Genomic DNA, 21454 nt, shown 5'->3' on the forward strand with positions numbered 1-21454 from the left:
CCACCAACTCTCCCGATCTCCTCAATATTACTATAAAGGGTGCACGGGATGGCCTCCTCCTGGACATCTTTAACATCTACGCCAGAGGCACGAAGGGTGGTATACAATCGGCCACAATATTCCTATTAGAAGGTCTGCTCAGGCAGCGCCCCATTAAATCTCGCATCTTGGTGGCAGGAGACCTGAATTGTACGTTCGAGCCTTTGGGCTTGGATGATACATTGGGAAGTGGTGAGGAGGACTCCAGGAGGGGGATTCCTGCTCTAGCGCTGCCTCCTATCAAGAGGTGGACCCAAGTGGCAGTACAGATTAATTCCCTCAACATGGAATTTGACCTTAGGGCTGTTAATGGGAGGTCAAAGTCTGACTTAGTGGGAGTTCATACTTATAATAGGCCGAATCATACGTCTAGAATAGATTATATTCTTCTTGACGTAAGTTTATGGAGCATCCTGAAGGATATGGAGATCATACCTACAACTGAGAGTGATCATAATCTCCTCTCACTCGCCCTCTTTCCCCAGTGGTTAACTGATAAGGGGGGATTATCTTCTTATATAGCTCCAAACCCCCACAAAGTTTTCCCATCCAATTGTGGTAGACTGAAGTGGGCTAAGCTTATCATGTCTGAGGAGAAAGTGGCAGATATAGGGGCACTCCTGGCTGCAGCACAGTACAAATTGGAGTCGCTGACCCGATTGCCAGAGGAGGTCACGCTGACCTTCTGCGACTTAACTAGGGCGCTGAGCAACCTGTTTATTCTCCCTAGCATAGCTCCTCGTGCTAACAACAGGAAGTTGCTGCCCAAAACGCAGGGATGGTTTACAAAAAAATGCAGAGTCAAGAAAAAAGCGCTGGTAGGGGCTGTCAAATCTAAATCCCAGGTTGCAACTAGGCTCGCTAGGAAAGATTACTCCCAGACCTTAAACGCAGAAAAAAGAGAGGGGGAGGAGAAGATCTGGGCGGACCTTTTGACTGCAAGCTTGGACAGGAATGCTAGGGGATTTTGGAGTTTGGTAAGATCCAGGGATAGGCCTGTTGGCACTTTGCTGACATGTAATATCCCAGCTCAGAATTGGTTTAGCCACTTCTTGTCCCTTTATACCCCTGCCGAGGGGGTCCTTAATGACTCCTTTGCTCTGGTGGTCGAGGCAAGGGACACTGAGGCCGATGCCTTTACTGACAGAGAAGTGGAGGTCGTAATCAAGTCCCTGGTCCCCCTAAAAGCTGCTGGGCCTGACGGGATACCCGGTGACTTGTTACGTACCAATCCCAAGCAATGGGGGAAGTTGGTTTCCACTCTACTGAATGCTATTATGGGGGGAGCATCCGTACCTGAATCCTGGAAAGGGGCGGAGGTTGTCCTGATATTCAAGAAGGGACAACCCCGCCAACTATAGGCCCATAAGCCTTATCGATTCATCCCAAAAGGTGGCAGGGAAGGTGATTTTGGGGAGGATCCTCCAATGGGTGGATGATAACAAGATCCTGTCAGATAGATTTCCAGGCTGGTTTTCGCTCTGGAACCGGGACCATCGAGCAAGCCTTCAGACTGGCGCTCCTGCATTGGAAGGTGGTGGTGCTGGGCAAGGGCAGTCTTTATCTGGCCTTTATCGACCTCAAGACTGCCTTTGACCTGGTACGTAGGGAGGAACTGTGGAGGGTCTTTAAGGGTTTGGGGGTGCCTTCTTATATCCTATCACTCCTGATAAAATTACACACAGGCAATTATGCGCAGGTGCGGTGGAGTAAGAATGGGGAGAAAACTGACAGAATTCCAGTGAGTAGGGGTGTCTGCCAGGGATGTGTGTTAGCTCCCACCCTATTCTCTCTCTATGTGAATGGTGTGGTTGAGTATCTGCTACAAGAACCTGCTGATGCACCCTCCCTGGCGGGCACTCGGATCCCCACACTGCTCTTTGCAGATGACACTGATTGGTGATCAATGTTGACAAGACCAAATATTTGATCATGAATCCTCCTAGGAAACTGGGGCACCTCCCGGTCTTGAACTCTGCTCACCTGGAGAGGGTATCAGAGTTTGACTACCTGGGAATCCGCCTTAGCGACTCTATGAGTTGGACTCCGCACATTCACAAGATGCTCCTTAACCACAAAAGGGTGGGTGGTGTGTTGCTTAGGGAACATCATTCTTCCACAAAACAATTTATTGCCCCAGCTGTGGAGATTTATAAAGCTAGAGGGGTTAGTGCTGCCTTGTATGGGGCGGAGTTGTGGGGTACAAGCAATCTTGATGTACTTGCAAAATCGGAGAGCAAATTCTTGAAAAATCTGATGGCTCTCCCCTTGAGCACACCCACAGTTCCAGTGTTGCTGGATCTAGGCTGCAGATCAATTGCGGACCAAGCTCGACTTCGTCCCCTGCTCCTGTGGGCCCGCTTGTGGAGGGTGCCCGAATTAGCCTCCTTTGCGGAGGGACTGTCTGAGGTGATGTCAATGGGGGGCTGGCATAGGATTAAATGGTTGAGGGACGTTAAACATCTTCTGGGGGAGTTGGGCTTAGGTGAAGCTTGGGTTTCTCGATCTGCCCCTCCTAAAGCCACTTTAAAGAAATTGTATTGGAATTGGGTTTCGTCCAAACTCACTGTTGATCCACGCCTATGTAAGTCAACTGTAGCCTTTTGAGGATTAAAGACGTGGTAGCTTACGAACCCTATCTCAACATGATTTCCATTCCATTTGATAGGGCTTTATATTTTAAATTTAGAGTAGGGATTCTTCCTGTAGGTGACCTGATATCCCGGTGGAAATTGTCCCCCCAGCCCTCCCCCTTTTGTGCCCTCTGTTCCACGCGGGTCGAGACGGTGGCACATATTCTTTTTGAATGCCCTGACTATTGCTTTCCCAGGAGGCGCTGGCTCAAACCACTTTGTAGACAGTTGGGAACTCGCTATCACATTGTGGCCCTACGCATTTTATTGTCTGACACATCCACTTTGGTGGTTTGTGGTGTGTCTAAATTTTTAAAGTGGACTTGGTTGATTCGTGCAAAAAGGCTTTCCGTATCAATTTAATCCTGATTTTAACTGTATTAATTGTATTTATTAACTTATTGTTTTTTAATTTCTTTTTTTCTGGGAAAGTGTTTTATTTGTTGTTTTCTTTAAACTGTTGAAATGCTTTTAAGATATTTTATGTATCGAAATAAAGCCTATCAATCAAAGAAGAAAAAAAGCATAATATGAAAAGCAATAAAATCATCAGAAATGCGATTTCATTCATTTAACATTTTTTAATAACTTGTTTTTTCTATTGCTCTTCATCCCACATTTGCGAAGTTTCTAGGAACTGTAAATGACAAGATTTACTATGCCTCAATGTAATGGTACTCAGTTTATACCACACATCTGAGTCACGATACGAGTCATTTCCACTAAAAGATTCTATGCTGGAGAAATTACCACCACAGGGTACATGCAAGACAAGTTAGAGTGGGAAGCTGGAGCCAGTGCATGCATACTGACCATATAGACACAGGTGCTTTTCCCATACACAAGAGCACAGGAAGGTGCCTTAGGTATTTTCACTGCCTGCTAAACCTTTTAAATGTGTTAGAGTGTATGCTGATGATCGCCATGCTGCCTGTGCCAATTCTTAAGAGGGCCCAAAATCGAGTGTGGATGTGCGGTAGCTTTCTGTGTCTCTATAATGCTTTGCACTTCTTCAATTGTGTTTCTACTAAGAAAGCAGCTATATTGAGATGGTCTTGCTCTATTATACAGGGTGAAGCTTTGGGCGGATGCCTTTGGAGGCGAAGTCTACTCAATCGTAACAAAATATTCAGGATCCCTCTTGCTGCAGAAGGTAGGACACTCTATTTTTCTACATTAAGGTTTTATATTTCTTTTGTGTTTTACTTTCTTGCTGATTTAGTTCATCGATTCATAAAAGCATACGAAATAAACTAGGATGTACTTCATTTGTTCTGCTGTTATTACTTTTTCAAGGATAGGAGCACAAAGTGGAGAAGACAACCGTAGAAGCAAGTGAATAAGGGAAAAGCCACAAACATAGCAAATGATCTATCCATAATTAACAAATATCAGAGTTTTATTTCACATTTGAAAAACCTAAATATATATGCGCAATATCATTTTAAATTTATTTATTATATCGGAGCCTTGATTTATAGGCCGGCTGGCTCTGCGGGGGCCTTCCTGAAATCCTTACACCACATTCTGGCACCCTGGTCTCTTAAATATTCTCACTTCCTAGTTCTTGGTGACCTGAAGCTCCATATGGACAAGCCTCTGGAGGCCCAAGTGATTTCTCTTACGGACACTCTGTCTGCGCTTAGCAAAACTCATATGTGCTCAAGCCCACTCATGGGGCAGGACATATTTTAGACCAAATCTGCTCCAATGTCACACTTAAAGTAGATGACTCAATACCACTAGCTTGGTCGGACCACTATTTAGTGAGTTTTAATTGGCCCTTATCTCCAAAAAGAAGACAAACTCATCCCTTTGACACTGGAATAGCGTCCAGAGCTTTCCATAGAATTTTTCCAACCAATCTGGGCAAAGCCCTTGAATCTTCTTTTGCCTCACTCTCTGGAAACCCAGAGGCGGACACCTCCTTGTTAGATGCTTGGATCTCTGAGTACAAATGAGCTAGCTCCCACTGTGGCCTGACACTCTCATAAATTGAAGCAATCAGCCTGCTTGTTTAATGAGATCCTAAAGACAAGAAAAAAAGCATGTAAGCGCCTGGAAAGAAGATGCCCGGGAAACTCTAGCTTGGAGAACAAACTCAATTATTAAATGGCTATGAAGGCTCTATACGCAGAAGTCAGTGTAGTGAAAAGAGCCTTTTTTGAGAAAGAAATTGAGGATTCAGAGAATAAATCCAAGGAGTTTTTTAAAAAAATGATTACATCTTTTCTGAAACCCGAGGCCACCACCAGACATCTTTAACCTTCGGTGGAATGGATCAACCAGCTTGCAGGGTTCTTTCATGATAAAATAGCAAATATACAAAGCTCTCTGGCAACTATGTCCCAAGGCGATAATCACGCCATGGTGTCGCCAGGTCAGAGAATGTTCAACAATGTAGCCCCCATGCTTTTTCACCTACCACCTATGTAGCCAGAGGAGTCCCTATCTACCATCAAACGTTTGAAGTCGGGCTCCCCTGTCAATCCGTTTCCAGGTCAGCTTTTGGTCAAGGCGGCTCCTGCCATTAAAATAGTGGTCAGTAAAATCCTAAATGCCTCTCTAACCTCTGGAATAATGCCCTCTTCATGGAAGCATACCAAAATCCTTCCTCTACTCTAGAAGTCAGCAGCCGATCATAAAGTTCTAGCCAACTACCGACCCACAACTCTATTGCCAGCCTTTTCTCAAGTGCTGGAAAAACATGATAATTCCATCATCTCAGGATACCTTGAAAATAACAATTTTCTACATTCCAGTCTATCTGCTTGTAGAGCTAGTTGTAGCACAGAAACGGCCTTGCTAGAAGTAACTGAGCACATTAAATATAAGTTTGATTGTGGGGGAAGGGCTGTCATGTTTATGCTGGATCTCTCTGTGGCCTTTGATACTGTTACCCACGACATACTATTGAAGAGCCTGCAGAGTGTCGGAATTGGCGGCATGGCCCTAGAGTGGCTGACCTCTTCCTGGATAATAGATGTAGATAGTCTGGATTCCTCCATTCAGAATCTGAAGGTAGGCGTGCCACAGGGCTCAGCTTTGAGCCCTACACTCTTTAATGTGTACCTGACTCCACTCGCACATTTGGCCGAATCATGCAGAGCCAATGTAATATCCTATGCGGACGAAACTCAGCTTCTCTTTACGTGTGAGTAAGGTGCAGATTTTGAAGGCGAGAACATCAGAGCCTGTCCAAGGTGCTTAATTGGTTGGCCATAAACCAACTTAAATGCAATCCTGACAAATCAGAGATTGTTTTCTTCGGATCACCGCCTTCTGAGGTTTGGAGGTCATGGTGGCCCCAGGATACGCCTCCGCCAGCTACTCTCCAAAATTCGGTCAAAAACCTGGTTATTCAAATTGATAATGTTTTATCTATGGAACCCCAAATTCAAGCTCTGGTAGGCACCTGTTTTGGTGCTGCTACAAGCCCTGAGAAAATTCCTACCCCTTCTGTCAATTGGTACAAGGAAAACAGTGATCCAGGCCTTATTCATCTCATAGATTTGACTGTGGAAATGTCCTATACTTGGGTCTGCCTGACTGTCTCCTGAACCACTTGCAAGTGATTCAAAATGTGCCAGCAAGACTAATCCTTAATCTGGCTCCTTGAACTCACATGTCCTCACATCTCAGGGCCCTGCATTGGCTACCGGTGAAAAAGAGGATTAAGTTCAAGGCACTGGTTTTGTTAAATAAAGCCCTACAGGGTAGTGGGACCATCTACATCAGGAGGAGGATGTCGCACTATACACCTTCTAGGACTTTGCGGTCATCCTCCAGCCATCTGGCTATGATTCTCAAGGTCCGCAGGGTTAGAACCGGAGGCAGATCTTTCGCGTACCTGGATGCCCAAGCCTGGAATCAACTCCCACTGGCTCTTTGAGCCACGTTGGTATTGTCCTCTTTCAGGAAGAAACTAAAAACCTGGATATTCTGCAACTAAAGTGTTCCTAGCTGGTAAATGTGGAGTTGCCCTGCTAGCACCGGGACACTCTTAGGAGTAGCCGCAAATGCTGTTTTATTCATTCATTCAAATAAAAGATTGCTAAATCTAAATATTAACAGTTTTACTATCAGGCTTACACAAATTTCCAGAACATAAAAACCATTTTTTATTTGGGATGCCGTCAAAGTGATGTATCATGGCTAAAATAAAGTTTCAGTTCCAATTTACCATCTGGAGATCTGGAGATAATAAGACATTCCATATTGGTCTAATTATTTTCTTGGTTATTTCCTATTCACGTGCTAAAACAATAAAAAAGGAAAATAAGGGAAACCTGTCATCTAATGTTTCTTATTTGGTTCCCTGTACCATTTCACTCTAGCCATGTTATCAAAGCATGGGATTTTTTATGCTTTTCCCCTTTTCAAATAGAGCTGGGGAACTACAAGAAAGACATGACATCCTTTGGGCCAGCCCAACCGGTGGGCGGAGCATCTGATGTTTTTTGGTGAACGTCCTTTATGCACCAAGTGATATATGAGTTTCTTAGAATGGGTTGTCAGCTTTTCTTCATACAATTATTCAGCACTTAGTCAATTTAATTAAGAATGAATTAGGTAATGCTATTGACAGAAGACTTGGAAGAAACCTTTTGAATGGCAGTTTTACTCAGTCAAGTGGAAACTATCTATACGTATCTGTTTTGATTGTTTCCGATACAATATCTGCATTTATTAATAATCTAGGTTGTAAAATCCTGGAAAGTATAATACACATGTATTTAAACACTTTGGAACACTATTTAATATATCTAAATTGCACCCCCTGAACACTGCATATTTAGAAGAAATAATTGTGATGTATTTGTATTTGCGATATGTTGAGTTTTTCATTATCAAATCCACAATATTGACTACCAACATATTGTCAAGGGAAGAAGATGTGGAGTTAAGAATAGTAAATCTATACTGCCCTTTATATTTGACCACATATTCAGAGCCATATTCTGGAGTTAATTTAAACTTTGTTTATTGCAAAAATGTAACATTGCATTGCGAGGACATTCCTTTCCATGACAATGTACATTAAGACATAGTTCAACAATGGGTGGATAGTGTTAACTATTCTATCTTTCATATACCTTAATCTCCCCGTCAAGGTATTTCCTCTTCCACTGATAGTGAGTAACTGGCATGCAAACCATTCCTCTGTATTCATTCAACCTTTCCCAAACCTTGATCCATTTATTGGAACAGCCCCTACTCTCTTAGGTCGCCCTCTCTGCCAGCATGCACCAGTCCATATCCGCCTTTTACTCTCTCAGCGTAAGGACTAACATGGTTCTCCACAATCTGGCTATGTTGCGCTTGGCTACCATAAACCCCAAAGTCACCCAGAGACACTCTTTGCTATTGGTCGGTCCATGTGAGTGGGCTGGTGGCTCCGCAGTGCAAATTGGAGGCGTTGGTAAAAGTCAGATCTAAGGTGTGTCCTGCAGAGTGAGTGGGGTCTTCATTGATTTTATTTAGATCTAATGTTAGTAGGTCTGTTAGGAGTGACACTGCATCTTGATTTGAGGTGTCTTCGCTATGAACATTAAAGTTGCCCAGAAAGGACGAAATATTTGTGGAAATGACATGCGAAGAGATCAGTTCCATAGGTTGGAGTGAGAAGTCCCGTAGTGGGCCAGGAGGCTGGTAGACCAAGGCACCTTTCCAACTATGTTGCGGGTGCAGGTCAATTCTGAAAACAAGAGCTTCCATACTATAATTGCTTAATTGCTCCAGAATAGGTATTTTGCTGTGATCCTTAGAGATTATAGCTAAGACCCCCGCTACCTTAGTTGGCCTATCGAGCCTAAGGATGCGGTAGCCCTCTGGGAGTGCTATTGCTATGGTGGGGGTGGAGCTGGGTTTAAGCCATGTTTCCGTCAGGAAACCAATGTCATGATGTCTGGAATAGAGGAGGTCCCAGATTTCCACTGTGTGTTTGGGTAATGATCTCACATTGCCAAGTAGGCAGTTCCAGTTTTTTGTCCCCCGAATGAGCTCTTCGGAAGAGGGTTAATGGCATGGATCTCCAATGTTGAACATCTTTTTGGAAACGCAACAATGAGGGTTCTACCTTAGGGTCTCTGGTTATCTAGATCCCCAGATAGCGGAACCCCTCCGTTACTATCCTTACTGCACAGTCTTTGGGGAGGTGTGGACAACCACCCCTGAGTACATAGATTAATGAGTTCTACAAGTTGATACTGTATGCCGAGTAGTTACGATATAAGTCAAATATGTGCAGTATTCTGTGGAGCATAGTGTTCGGACTTGCTATATACAACAGGATATCATCTGCATAGAGGGAGATCCTGTCTTACCACTCCATGGACCACCGCAGCCCCCTGTTCAGCAGGTCACCCCATATACATACCACCAAGGGTGCCAGCGCGAAGATCAGCATGAAAAGGGGACAGCCCTGCCTCATGCCCCATTGCAACGGGAACATTTTTGATGAGCCTCCATTTACTGTCACTTGGACTAGCGGGTCAGAGTATAGGAGTCTGATCCAGGCTAAAAACTGAGGCCCAAATCCCTGTTTTTCCAAGACTGCGTATATGAATGACCACTCCACTGTATCAAGTGCCATCTGCACGTCCAATGATACCACTGCTGCGTCCTCACGGATATCTGCAGCGCTGCCTAACACTCCATGCAGATGTCTTAGGTGAAGCGCTGTGTTCCTTCCCGGCATAAAGCCGGATGGGTCAGGATGGATCAACAACTGTATAACTTGGGCCAGTTGGGTCGCCAACAATTTTGCCAGTAGTCTAACTTCTGCGTTTAGCAGTGAAATCGGCCTAAGAGAGGCACATTCTTACAGCGGTTTACCCTCCTTCTGGATCACAACTATGTCACCTACCCTCTGGTCTCTAGGCGGAGATCCCACCTCATAACTCTCTCGAAACATCTTTAGCAGCAGGGGTGCTATTTTAGCTGCAGTAAGGTGATACAGCTCGATGGGCTGGTTGTTCAGACCTCATGCCTTTCCCAAGTTCAGTGCCCAAATGGCCTGGGCGACCTTATTTTCTGTGAGATATTGTTAGAGGAGGTCTTTGTCGTCAGACATCAGACTTGGCAACTGGAAAATCGCCAGCAGCTCCCGTGCCTCCTCAATGTTAGCGATGGATGACGGGGTGTACAATTGCCTGTAATACTCCGAGAAGGCTTCCACTATACCCTGTCTATCCTGACCTTGGGTACCATCCTCCCCTCTCACTTCAAACACCCCTTCCCGACGCCACATCTCATTTGTCTAACCATGCTAGGAATCTGCCCAATCTATCTCCCACCTCATAGAGGCGGTGCTGCGTCACACGGTTTCTGGCCCTGACTGCCTCATCTGCTACATCTCTAAACTCCCTCCACTTGAGAGTCAGACGATGTCGTACTGACTCACTATCATCCAAGACCAGGTGGGTCTCCAACTCCAGGATCTGTCACTCACGGGTTTCCAACTTAGATCTCTTTTCTGTGACCCACCATTAGGGAGATTCCCTGACCCCTGATGACTGTATTGAATGCCTCCCACAGTACACCGGCAGAGTCCACCGTCACCTCATTCTTTGTAATATAGTGTAATATCTGCAGTCCTGGTCTGATATTGGGCACTTTAGAAACCATGTGCTAATCCCCCTCATAAGAAACTGGCCTGGGGAGCCCTGTCCATAAGTCACACATGCAGGGGAGTGGTCTGAAATGCCCCAAGCCAAATGATGAGCATCATGAAAACAGAGGAGCTGATGGGCTAGTGTGAATATATAGTCAATACGTGATAACCTGCTGTGCGCTCCTAAGTGAAAGATGTATTGACGTATTCTGGGGTTGAAAGCCCTCCATGTGTCTGTAAGTCTCATTGCAGACAAGAAGTCTGCCAGAGTCGTACCAGACTGTTCTTGCAGGAGTGCTGGACATCGGTCGGCATTGTGGGAGAGGGCTGCATTACAGTTTCCCCCAGTAGCAATCTTCTCTTGGGAGGCTAAGGAGCAGGGCCCCTAAATCCGGGGAGTACCCAAGCCTGTAATCTCTGGGGTATGTAAAGTGAGATTATGTTGAATAGCTGTCCCTGTCAGTGGCCTGTGACTGCCACAAAGCACCCGTGAGCGTCATGTGCGACCTGTTGGACTATAAATGGGAAAGAGGAGCGTATGAGAATGCCTCTCTTCTAGAACCTCTTGTGCATCCCACATGAGCCACCATGTTATACCCCCATCTGTTGTCCCATACTTTATGCCCTCGAGGTGCGTCTCTTGACGTAGGACTACTTCGGGAGAGTGACTTTTTAGATATTGCAGGATCACTCCCCTTTTGATTTTATTCCCCCCGGTGTGGGGGTCCACGGCGTAGGAGAGCTGGGCTGATCGTAGGGTGCTTTGGGGTGCGTGGAATTCAAGTGAATAGAACACTATGCAATACTTGATCAATAGCACTGTCAGATCTTCACCCTAACACTACAATAGGTGAGGTGGTGTTAAACAATGGCATACCAATCTTAAATTGCCAGTTGTAACCCTTCCTTTAGGAGAGGCCGATTAACCCATATGTATTATGTGCAGAACATATGATGACGATATTTTGACCAATATCTAATAAGATATTTCCGATCAGCATTGTTACACAAAATACGATGAATGTTAATTATAATGAAATATTGTTCCACTAGCTTAGGAATTACCACCATTTTAACCTCATTAATTGATCCAGAGAATTCTCCTTTGTGTGATTTCTGTGACCAGAGAAAATCAAAAGTCAGTACCATGACAATCAGATTGACACGTTTTGCTTAATGTCATGTTTCTGATAACATCTCAATTTATATCCGGGTCGTGCAGTGACGAAAGCGCCCATTGCTTTTCCTGATGACCTGAATATTATCATTGAAAGTGAAAATCTTTTTGGTGGTATAAAATTTGATTTTGATATTAGCTGATAGGATATTTAGAATTCTTGGGAGAGTGTTTCAAGTTGTTTCACCGTTTTCTTTAACAGACAATCTTTGACACTTTTTGTTTCAATTGAAAGATAATTGACCTATCGTCTGCCCTGTGAGCTTGCTTTAGTGCACAGTCTGAGCAAAGTCATTAGCAATTGCTCAGAATATTATTGAATTGGAATATGAATTTCTGAGGCTGAAAAGAATTGTAATACTATAGGATGAAACATTCAGCCTTTTCAGTCTAGCAATTTCTGTTTCTAATTGTAGGCTTTCAGAGTTTTGTTTTCCTTACCAGAAGTTGATATGGAAATGCAAATAGTATTTATAAAGCTATTCAAGCATCACATTTTGTAAATAAATAGGCATCATTTGGCAGAGTATGTGTTGCTTGGATGAAGGCGCCAGATATGCTGTAGTGGTGGCATGTCAATAGTATTCAGTCTCCAAGATACCGTTGCCTGATCTGAGATGCAACTTCAGAAGATCTTAGGATCAGAAGATGTTGTGATTCAGCTCCTAGAAACCAGTAAAAAATACAAATGTAAGAACAAGGGATGGTGCTAAACATGAACTGTTTCTGAGTACGATACATTGACGTCTATAAGTGGCGACAACATGCACGCTGGTGTGGAATTGTATAAAATACCTACTTGTCCAAGGGACAGGATGCTTCAGAAATTGACTTGTCCTGTAAATAAATGCTCTTGTCCCTCTTGGTACCGCGCAGTGAGGTGAGGAATGAATGCTGCATTTTTGTTATATTTGAGCTCTTGTAATAGCCTCGCCTATCATGCCAGGGCTCATAGTATATCAGTGTTTGGGTTCTAGCAATTCTCTCATTCTGCCACCTTTCTCCACATGACCATGCAGGTTCTGGAGTAGCTTTAAGTGATACTTCCAGAATTTAAATGCCCTGTGCGTATGTGCATACCCACAAAGTTATATGTTTTTGGGTTTCATCAGCTCTGCCCCAATCTTTTACCACCCTGAGAAAGCTTGGAAATTTACTAACAAGGTATGGGGAAAACCTTCTAGGGTGTAAAAATTATGATGATGATAAAACAGATTTGTAAAACGCACAGATGCTCTTTGGAGTGTCCAGGCGCTAATCCAAGATTATTTAGTGAATAACCAGGTTTTTAATCCTTTCCTAAAAGCAGCTTCTAAAGTTTCCTATCTCAGATGCATCGGGAGAGAGTTCCATGCGGAAGGTCCTAGCAAGGAGAAGGAGCGCCCTCCGATCTTTAACAGTCTCACTCTCTGCACTTTGGCCAAGACCAGATGAGGAGACCGCAGGCTCCTCGCAGGAGTCTAGAACAGAACACGGGAAGCCAGATATCCTGGCCAATGTTGTGGAGAGCGTGAAATGGAAAAGGGCAGCGCTGAGGAAGTGAATTTGCAACCCCTGCAGGTTTTCACGTGGGCAAATATAAACATGCATATTTGCTGATGTTATAAAATATATTACATATTTACTAAGTTTACAAGGCATAAGGTTTCCAGGCTTTCTGTAAGCGCTTGTGAATTCATGAAAATCACAAATCTGCACAGCTGCATGGACGTATAGCAGAGGATAAACTTTCTAAAAGTTCTGGCGTGCATCAAACATCTTTGTGCTAAATGATGCCCCAGGGAAAATTACCTCAAGTTACACTATAGTTTAGAAGTTTCTTTTTCAAGCTGTATCTTGTATTTGTGCACATTCTTTTAAAAGCAAACAATCCCCAATCTTGCTTTCCAGCTTCTGCATGCATTGCATATAATCCGGGAGCATTCTGAGAGCATTACACCCAGCCTCAAAGTTTAGAATTTGGAAACCTGCACAGTTTCTGTACTGGAACTAATGCTAGCAATGCAAGCTGAGATCAGAGCTCCCTGCTGATCCTTAGAGGGCTCTCCCAAGGCTTTACATTAGGGAATCTTATGTACAGTTTGAAAAACTAATGTATATGGGCGCACACCTTGTGTTAGTGTCAGAGAGTCCTGGTTAACAGGACCTTACCCTGATGCTGTAAACTGAGAACCAAAGAGATTGTGCGGCTGCGGGATTGACCGACTCGGCCAGTGGACGACTAAACATGAATACTTGTAGTCCGTGGCCCATGGCTTGCAGAAATATGAAAGAAACACAGCTAGACCGTCTCTCTAAGAATCTATCAAAGATTTGATCAAAATCTCCACACAGGAAAAGAAGATGATTATAAGGGGCACAATTGACAAATATATGTATGCACTTATGTTGATCTTTTTTTAGTGTAACTCTTTTTATTAGGCATTTTCGAGATTACAAGCAGAAAAGAAAAAGAAAAAAATTTAAGAAAAACACGGAGAAAGAAGTGCATAGTGTCCTTTTATGACTCAGCAACAATTATTAACACAACATTCCCATTGGAGTTTCAGTGTCTGACATCGGAACGTTACAGGCCCATGACAGGTAAAACTCCATGGCCACCAGTACAATGTAGGAACACTGCAAGTCAGTGAAACAGAACAAGTCAAACCCCTCAACTTCCACAGCAGGATTTTGTGACTACGGCAGGATGGGCAACCGGACCCACATCGAATGTTACAGATGGTCGTGAACCCCCTCTAGAATCAGAAAGCACTGAGGGGCATATTAACAAGGAACAGGGATAATTAACGCTAAGGGCGCTTAGCGTTAATTTTTTTAATGCCCACTATCGCTGGATACTATCGCCTGGTTATCGCATTATTAACAACGCTAACCGCCTAGGCAATAAAAAATCCAGCGATAGCGGCATTTTGGGAGGTTATCGCTGGTAATGCAGCAATAAAACTACAAGGATAGGGATATCCTTGTTGATGGCCCATGGTGGATTTAGCCATGTAATCCACCTCCCATTGGATTACATGGCTAAGTCTGAAAATTAGCAGACGTGAAAAAGCAGCGTTAACCGTGCTTACTGCTGCTTTTTTTGTCTCTAACAGGGTTAGCGTGAAGCTTGATCATAGGAGAAATGTCGCTTAGCGACATTTCTCCTATTATTTTGCTCTGGAATGCCCACTTTGCATCTCATTAGAGATGCAAAGGGAAGCGTAGTGAAAAAGGGTGCTAACATGCGATTTTGCATGTTATCACCCTGTTGTTGATAGGGCGATATTTTTATCTCCGCTTCTTTGGCTTTTAAAGCCAAAAAAGCGGAGATAAAGCCCTTGTTAACATGCCCCTGAGAGAGTCGCAGAGTTTCCCATTTCTTCCAGTAAAATGCTAACATACGTTAGTCACGATTAATTGTAGTGGAATTAGTTCACTTGTGGAAATATGGATTTTTATGATCAGTTATGTCCCCTATCTTGGACCCCAACGGTTTCATGTATAAATCACAAATACATGTATGTTCCCTCCAGTTCCAGTTATGAAGACGCAAATACATGTGCGTCCACCGTTAACATGTCCTCTTTCAGATCCGCCATGAATGGGCCGGATATTCCATTCCTAAGTACGAAAGGCCACCGGCTTTATATGGTTCACTTATGCCATTTCACAGTCCAGGCGAGTAGGCCCTGATTCTGCCATCAAGCTTTTCCTGCCTTCTGCCTCTGAGAGCTCCAGTCTGAGCCTGCATCTGTGACCATGAACTTTGTCTCATTCCCTGCGCGGCTCACGGTGCCTGACATCAGCTTGTTGCCTGCCAAAAACTGTATTTCACCTTCGAAATTATCTGCTCCGCTCCCTGCCCAATGCATTCCTGTCTAGTAGTTTAAGTAAACATTCTTCCAGCTACCGAGCAAAGGCCCGGCTTCTCTGTCTTTATGCAAGTAATTCATAGCCCTATTATTATGGAAGACTTCTGCCCTCGCATCTAGTGTAGACACTTAGACGCTTGTACACGCACTAACAGTCAGTATAGTCAGTATAGAATAAGATTCTACTCTAAGAGACCTCTCTTTTGGATAACATAGTTCTTTAAACATAGGATGTTAGATATGATTTGGGATAAGGTTGACTTGACCCTCCAGACATCTGTCGCCACATGTAGAGTTAAATGTCAAATCCCCTTCACCCCCTAGTCGCACGTCAATCATACGTCATGCTGCTGCGCGCGCATTTCTGCCAAGTATTTCTGCTGACATTGCGAAATTCTTTCATGGAACCACCCCATTATGACATCATACCTGATGACGTTCTTTAGTTACACCCAGTTACGCCCACTTTTGCTACGCATGTATGTTCTATCTCTACTATCAATTGTTACGCCTCCTGCATTTGCTTCACTGTAATGCCTATTGTATAAAAGTGATTACTTATCAATAAAGTATGTACTTCACTTCCTGAACCTCCGTGGTGATGGAACCTGGAGTCAACGATTCGAATCGTCCATTGGAATAAAGCCCATTCCGAACCTCTAATACCACGGATTTTGCCTCTTATTTTACTGAGCTATCTTTATTATTTTTCTGTATCAAATTAAGTCCCGGTAACTAAATTATTTACCACACACTGTGTGAGTTATAGGTTCCCATACTAAAAAAAAGATGGTTCGGTAACTTAACAGAGACTGGACGTAGTTGTGGAGACTCTCCACAACATTAGTGTGTGTTGCCCCCTCCTGACCAATAAGGTTTGTGTGTTTTATTACCCACTCACACTCACAAGATATAAGTTTATCTTTTGCACGTGTTGGGTGATGATTATTAGCATGCTAGGAGGTCTGTGGCTAGAGTCATGACTTTCACCATGGTGTGCGATTTTATAAATAATTGCGTATTGCACACCGTACATTCTCCTTGACCTGTCTTTGTTTGTGTTATTCTTCCCCGTTTTTGCAGGTGCATGATGTTTTGCATTTAAGAAGTGTTCCAGGTAGGGTTCACTTGGGCACACCTTAGGTGTACTCCCCCACATTAGCATGTAGGGATATAGGGGACACCTGATAATGTTTCTGCAGGGATCTGACAGTCCTGAGAATGCCCCAGACCTTCAAGGTTCCTTGCGAGGGCAGAAACATGTTGGCTTACTGCAACATGGATCAGTGACATTATTCTATGTAGGGCCCAACGCTGTATTTGTTTTTAACGTACCTCAGGTCCTCACTAATAAAGGTGATAATCGAGGCACCTGAAGGTATTTTTAATTCAACTGGATCCCGCTTTTGTCCTGTAACTTTTATGTAAGATCTCCCTCCTTTCGCCAAGTCTTCACAGAGGTTGAGTCCGCCCTGCCTATGATGAAGCATGACACAATATTGTGTGTGAGGCATCCTCTTCCTCTTCCTCTTAAGGATAGCCTTCTAGCCCCTCTTGAATTATACATGACTTACAGTATTTAGATCTCTATATCTTACCACGGTTTCCTTGCTGCATAGCTAAAGTCAATCTACTTATTTTCTGTTTATTGTATTGTGCTTGGGGACAGTAGGGTTGCCTTTTCTTCCGCAGACTCTCTCTGTAGTGGTTTAAGTTCTTTTAGCTCTACCTAAGCATGCTAGAGTGCGGACTCGACTACATTTTATTTCCTTGTATTTCCTGTTTGGGAGATGTCTACCTCCCGATAGGATGGGCGCCATTGCTGAGCGGTACCACCAACCTGTTTTACTAATTTTATTGGTTCTTTATCAGTTTTATTTTGTTTTTAAACCTCATTTACCAGTAGCAGTGGGTTCTGCAGGGGTTGCTAGGTCCCAGTTAAAAGTCCCATTTTCTTTGCCCACTTACTTATATCTTTCGCGCTCCAGCGCTGAGGCTGGCCACGCCCCCTCCTTTAGAGGGTACTTATTCATGGACATCAATTTCCAGCTAGAATCTACTAATGATAAAGACACCTTAGCTCTCTTAGAGATGACGTCAGAACTAGGACTTAGACAATTCATCAGGGATCCCACACATTCGGCCGGACACACCCTGGACTGACTCTTCTCTAATAATCCTGTCGTCACTATCCTCAAGACGCTTCCACTTAGCTGGTCCGATCACCTAGCCATAATTTTTTTATATATGCTACCCTCTAAAGGACAGGCCTTCTCTAAGCCAGCCAAATCCATCACCCATAGAGCCTGGCACAAAATAGACACTGTGACACCATCCCATTGTCCAGTGCAGAGTCAACCTGACCTCCCTCTCGATACTAACACATCAGCGTCTGCCTATACTTCCTGGCTTAATTCTGCCTTCTCTAAACTAGCTCCACTAACCACATCCCATAATTATAGAGGGGAACCATATGCTCCGTGGTTCTCCAAAGCTCTGAGACTTGAAAAACAAGCCTGCAAAAGGCAAGAAAGGCATTGGTAAAGCACTACAATACCCAAAACAAACAGGTATACAAACTGCCACTTGCCAAATACAAAACCCTTCTAATTAGCGAAAAGAGCCTTTACTTTACCCAAATGATAGAAAATCCATCTATATCCAACAAGGAACTGTTTCACGTGGTGAGGAATCTTAACTTGGTCCCGAAAAATAACTCAACCATACATAATCAACAGTTCTGTTACACTCTGGCCTTTAGTTTCAAAGACAAGGTTGACCAAATCTTTAATATATTCGACAACTCAATATCCAAGTATACAATCGAGCTGAGATAGCAGAATGTTCTTGGCTACCCCTGGATTTTGGAATTTACATCCACCACGCCTAATCAAGTAGCCGCTCTTCTTTTAGGAGCTAAATCAGGATATCCTGATGACCCTTGCCGTCTTAGGATTCTGAAACTAGCTCCAGAACCTATCGCCACCTACTTACCATCCTCGTTTAATCTAATGTCCTCGCAAGAGGTGTTTCCCACCAAGTGGAATTGTGCTTATATCCCCCCTCTAATAAAAAAGTTCAATCCTGATATTAATGACCCTAACAACTATCGTCCCATTTCTAGGCTACCTCTTCCAGCGAAAATCGCAGAAAGGATTATTAATTCAGAATTGTCAAAATTCATTCTCGACAACCATCTGTTAGACCCGAGCCAGTTTGGATTTAGAGCAGATCATAACACAGAAACTACAAAAGAAATAAGAATCCCATTGGACAATGGGGGCTCAGCTGCCCTCATTTAGCTGGACCTATGCGGCATTCGATACAGTGGACCATAAGCTTCTGGTCCACCGCCTGAATGCCATAGGAGTCAAAGATAAGGCCCTTTCCCTCCTCTCGTCCTTCCTGTCAGAGAGGACACAAACTCTGATGCAGGGTAAATATGATTCTCCACCTTTTACATTGCCTTGTGGGGATCCACAGGACTCTTCCTTGAGCCCAACCCTATTCAACAGTTATGTCTCAGGACTAGCATCCCTAACCAAAAGCTTCTATTCGAATCACACCTCCTATGCTGATGACACACAGTTAGTAGTAAGAGCAGTTGATAAAGACTCCTCAGGTCTATCAAGGCTCCATGACTGCATGGGTGCCATCAGCTTATAAATGGCAGTCTAGGTCCCCCACTTTCACCTGTGACAAAGGCCAAAAATTTGGGCTTCATCATTAATGATAAGCTCAAATGTGGAGCACAAGTATCTAAGGTAGTTTCGTCTTCCTTTTATATCCTTAGGATGATAAGGAAAATCGTCCCTGTTAGTCCCTGCAACACCAGGAAAATCGTGATTACAGCATTAGTCCTCTCAAAATTGGACTACTGCAACGGACTGTATATGAATCTACAGGGGAAATTGATTAAAAGGCTCCAATTGACCCAAAATGCAGCAGCTAGAATGCTTTTGTATCTTCCAAAATGTCATTCGATCACCTCAGGAATTCGAGAGCTCCACTGGCTCGCAGTTCACAAGCGAATTACATCCAAGGCCCTTTGTGTGGCTCACAAGGCCCTGCATCATGCAGGACTTGAATTCTTAAGGGACCATCTTAAATGGTACACTCCTAACCAACATCTGCATTCGGATACAGCCAGATCTATCGCCACTGCTAGATTTAAAAAAGTGAACTGGGGAGAAAGGAGTTTTGTCACCAGCCTGACTATGGAACACTCTTCCTCCTCAACTTAGAGCCGCTTCCCACTTGCTCTTATTCAGGAAGGAGCTTATAACGTGGCTGTTCAACAACTAATTGGCTCCAATCTCAATGTGCTCAGGCTCAGCAAGTGCAAGGACACCCACGGGTATATGCGCGCTACATAATTGTTTTTAACATAACAGGTGCCTTCGGGCCAGTCTACTGCAATAGTCAGTCGAGAGGCAGCATAGTACAGGGAGATGTCGGGCAGGGGCAGCCCTCATTCTTCTCTCCCTTGCGTCACAAGCCTCTGGGGGAACCTGGATACCTTTCACCTCCAAATGATCCAAAATAAATGGTATTGTATGCGATTCAAGTAATGTTTGTCTACCCAGTTTGGGAGGGCCTGGAATGCGTAAAACAAGTGCAGGAGTATCTTCATTTGGATAATATTTATCTTCCCTATCTAGAAGATAATCAAACAGTCCCACACTTCTAAGTCCTCATAAATAAGGATGATAGTTAGCTTGGGAAAGCTCTTCTGGGGTTCTCATGATTTGTACACACAGATAGCTGATTGATTTCATGGCCCAGCAGAATGGGAGGGCCTCAGGCAGGGAGGTCACGTCAGAATCCTGGAGTGTTAGTTAGGTTTAGGACTACTGATGTATCAAAATTGATCTTGTACCCATAGACTCCTTCGAATGCTCTGAGCAGAGTTAGGACCACATAGTAAGGACCACTGGAAGAGAGATATCCATTACCATGCGGGCATTGCATCGCAATGCCTCTACATCTTGGGTATTACAACGCAAGTCGTTACAATGACTTGCGCTGGATGGCGCTCTAACCTAAGGAATAGTATGATTTACTATTCCAACACCTTCCCTACTGTACGTAGACTGGTGTTGGAATAGTAAATCATACTATTCCTAAGTCCAGCAGCCTCCAGCGCAAGTCGTTGTAACGACTTGCATTGTAAAACTGCGATGTAACGTACCACGATCATTTTGATCGCGTTGTAACGTCACATATTCTTTTGCAGGGACCCCAGAGTCAACAGGACGTTGATTGCATAGAGGGAAATTCTCAGCTGGAGGGCCGTGGACCTGGAACTGGAGGGTCTGTTTGCCAATTAAGCTAATTTGGACAGAGTCATCAGGCCCATCTACTTCCAAGTCGCGGCCCTTTTGACTGTGGGTGCTCTGCTAATTATCACGATCGTGCCCCCTCCTGGGCCCACAATCCCAGTGACCCATGACCTCTCTAAAATTCCCCTGCACTCTGCAACTTACATAGTAACTGCTAGGGAAGGATCAAACGCAGTGTGCCAGAGGAGACGGAGGAAGTGGTGACAGACAGTTGAAGACGCAGCAGTGTACAGTACAGCTTTCTTTCTTCACCTCAGCTGGTATACAGGGGTGCCCCCTCACCTCTCAGACCAATGTAGGGGCCAGGCCGTGGGTTTGTGTAGTGCTGGGATGATGGCGCGCAAGGGGATGTCCCCGCATCAGGGCCCGACAGCCCGTCCAGCAGTGGCAGCCCTCTCTGGGAAGCACCCTCCTGTGTCTTTTTGCCAGATGGGCTTGGGTGCAGCAGGGATCTGGAGTACGCCACATGAAATTAAATGCTGTAAATGGTGTAGAGCAATTTATAAAACATTTCCTAGTATGAACTAGAGTCATATAGTGGAGAGTGTAGTAAAGTGTTGTATAGTGGATAGTGGTATAGAGTAAACTAGAGTGCCATACACTAACATAGCATGGGGAACAACCTTTACAACGCAACTTTTACAACGCACTACCATTACAACGCATTTTTTACAACGCATAATCCATTACAACGCATGACATTACAACGCATGACATTACAACGCATTTTTAAAAACTACCTTTACAACGCATTCCATTACAACGCATACTACCATTACAACGCATACCAT

The 21454-nt window shown here is 44.1% G+C and overlaps 1 protein-coding gene across 6 annotated transcripts in view; it reads left to right on the top strand.

The window, feature by feature from the left end:
* The window catches only part of CACNA2D4 (calcium voltage-gated channel auxiliary subunit alpha2delta 4), a 1002329-nt gene that overhangs the window by 76219 nt on the left and 904656 nt on the right, over positions 1–21454 (top strand). For all 6 annotated transcript variants that reach the window (XM_085652199.1, XM_085652201.1, XM_085652202.1 and 3 more), the window contains exon 2: positions 3744–3825. In XM_085652199.1, the coding sequence (XP_085508325.1) occupies positions 3744–3825 (82 nt within the window). The remainder of the gene's footprint in view (positions 1–3743; positions 3826–21454) is intronic.

This window comes from Triturus cristatus, chromosome 4_1, assembly GCF_964204655.1.
Source record: "Triturus cristatus chromosome 4_1, aTriCri1.1, whole genome shotgun sequence".
NCBI lineage: Eukaryota > Metazoa > Chordata > Amphibia > Caudata > Salamandridae > Triturus > Triturus cristatus.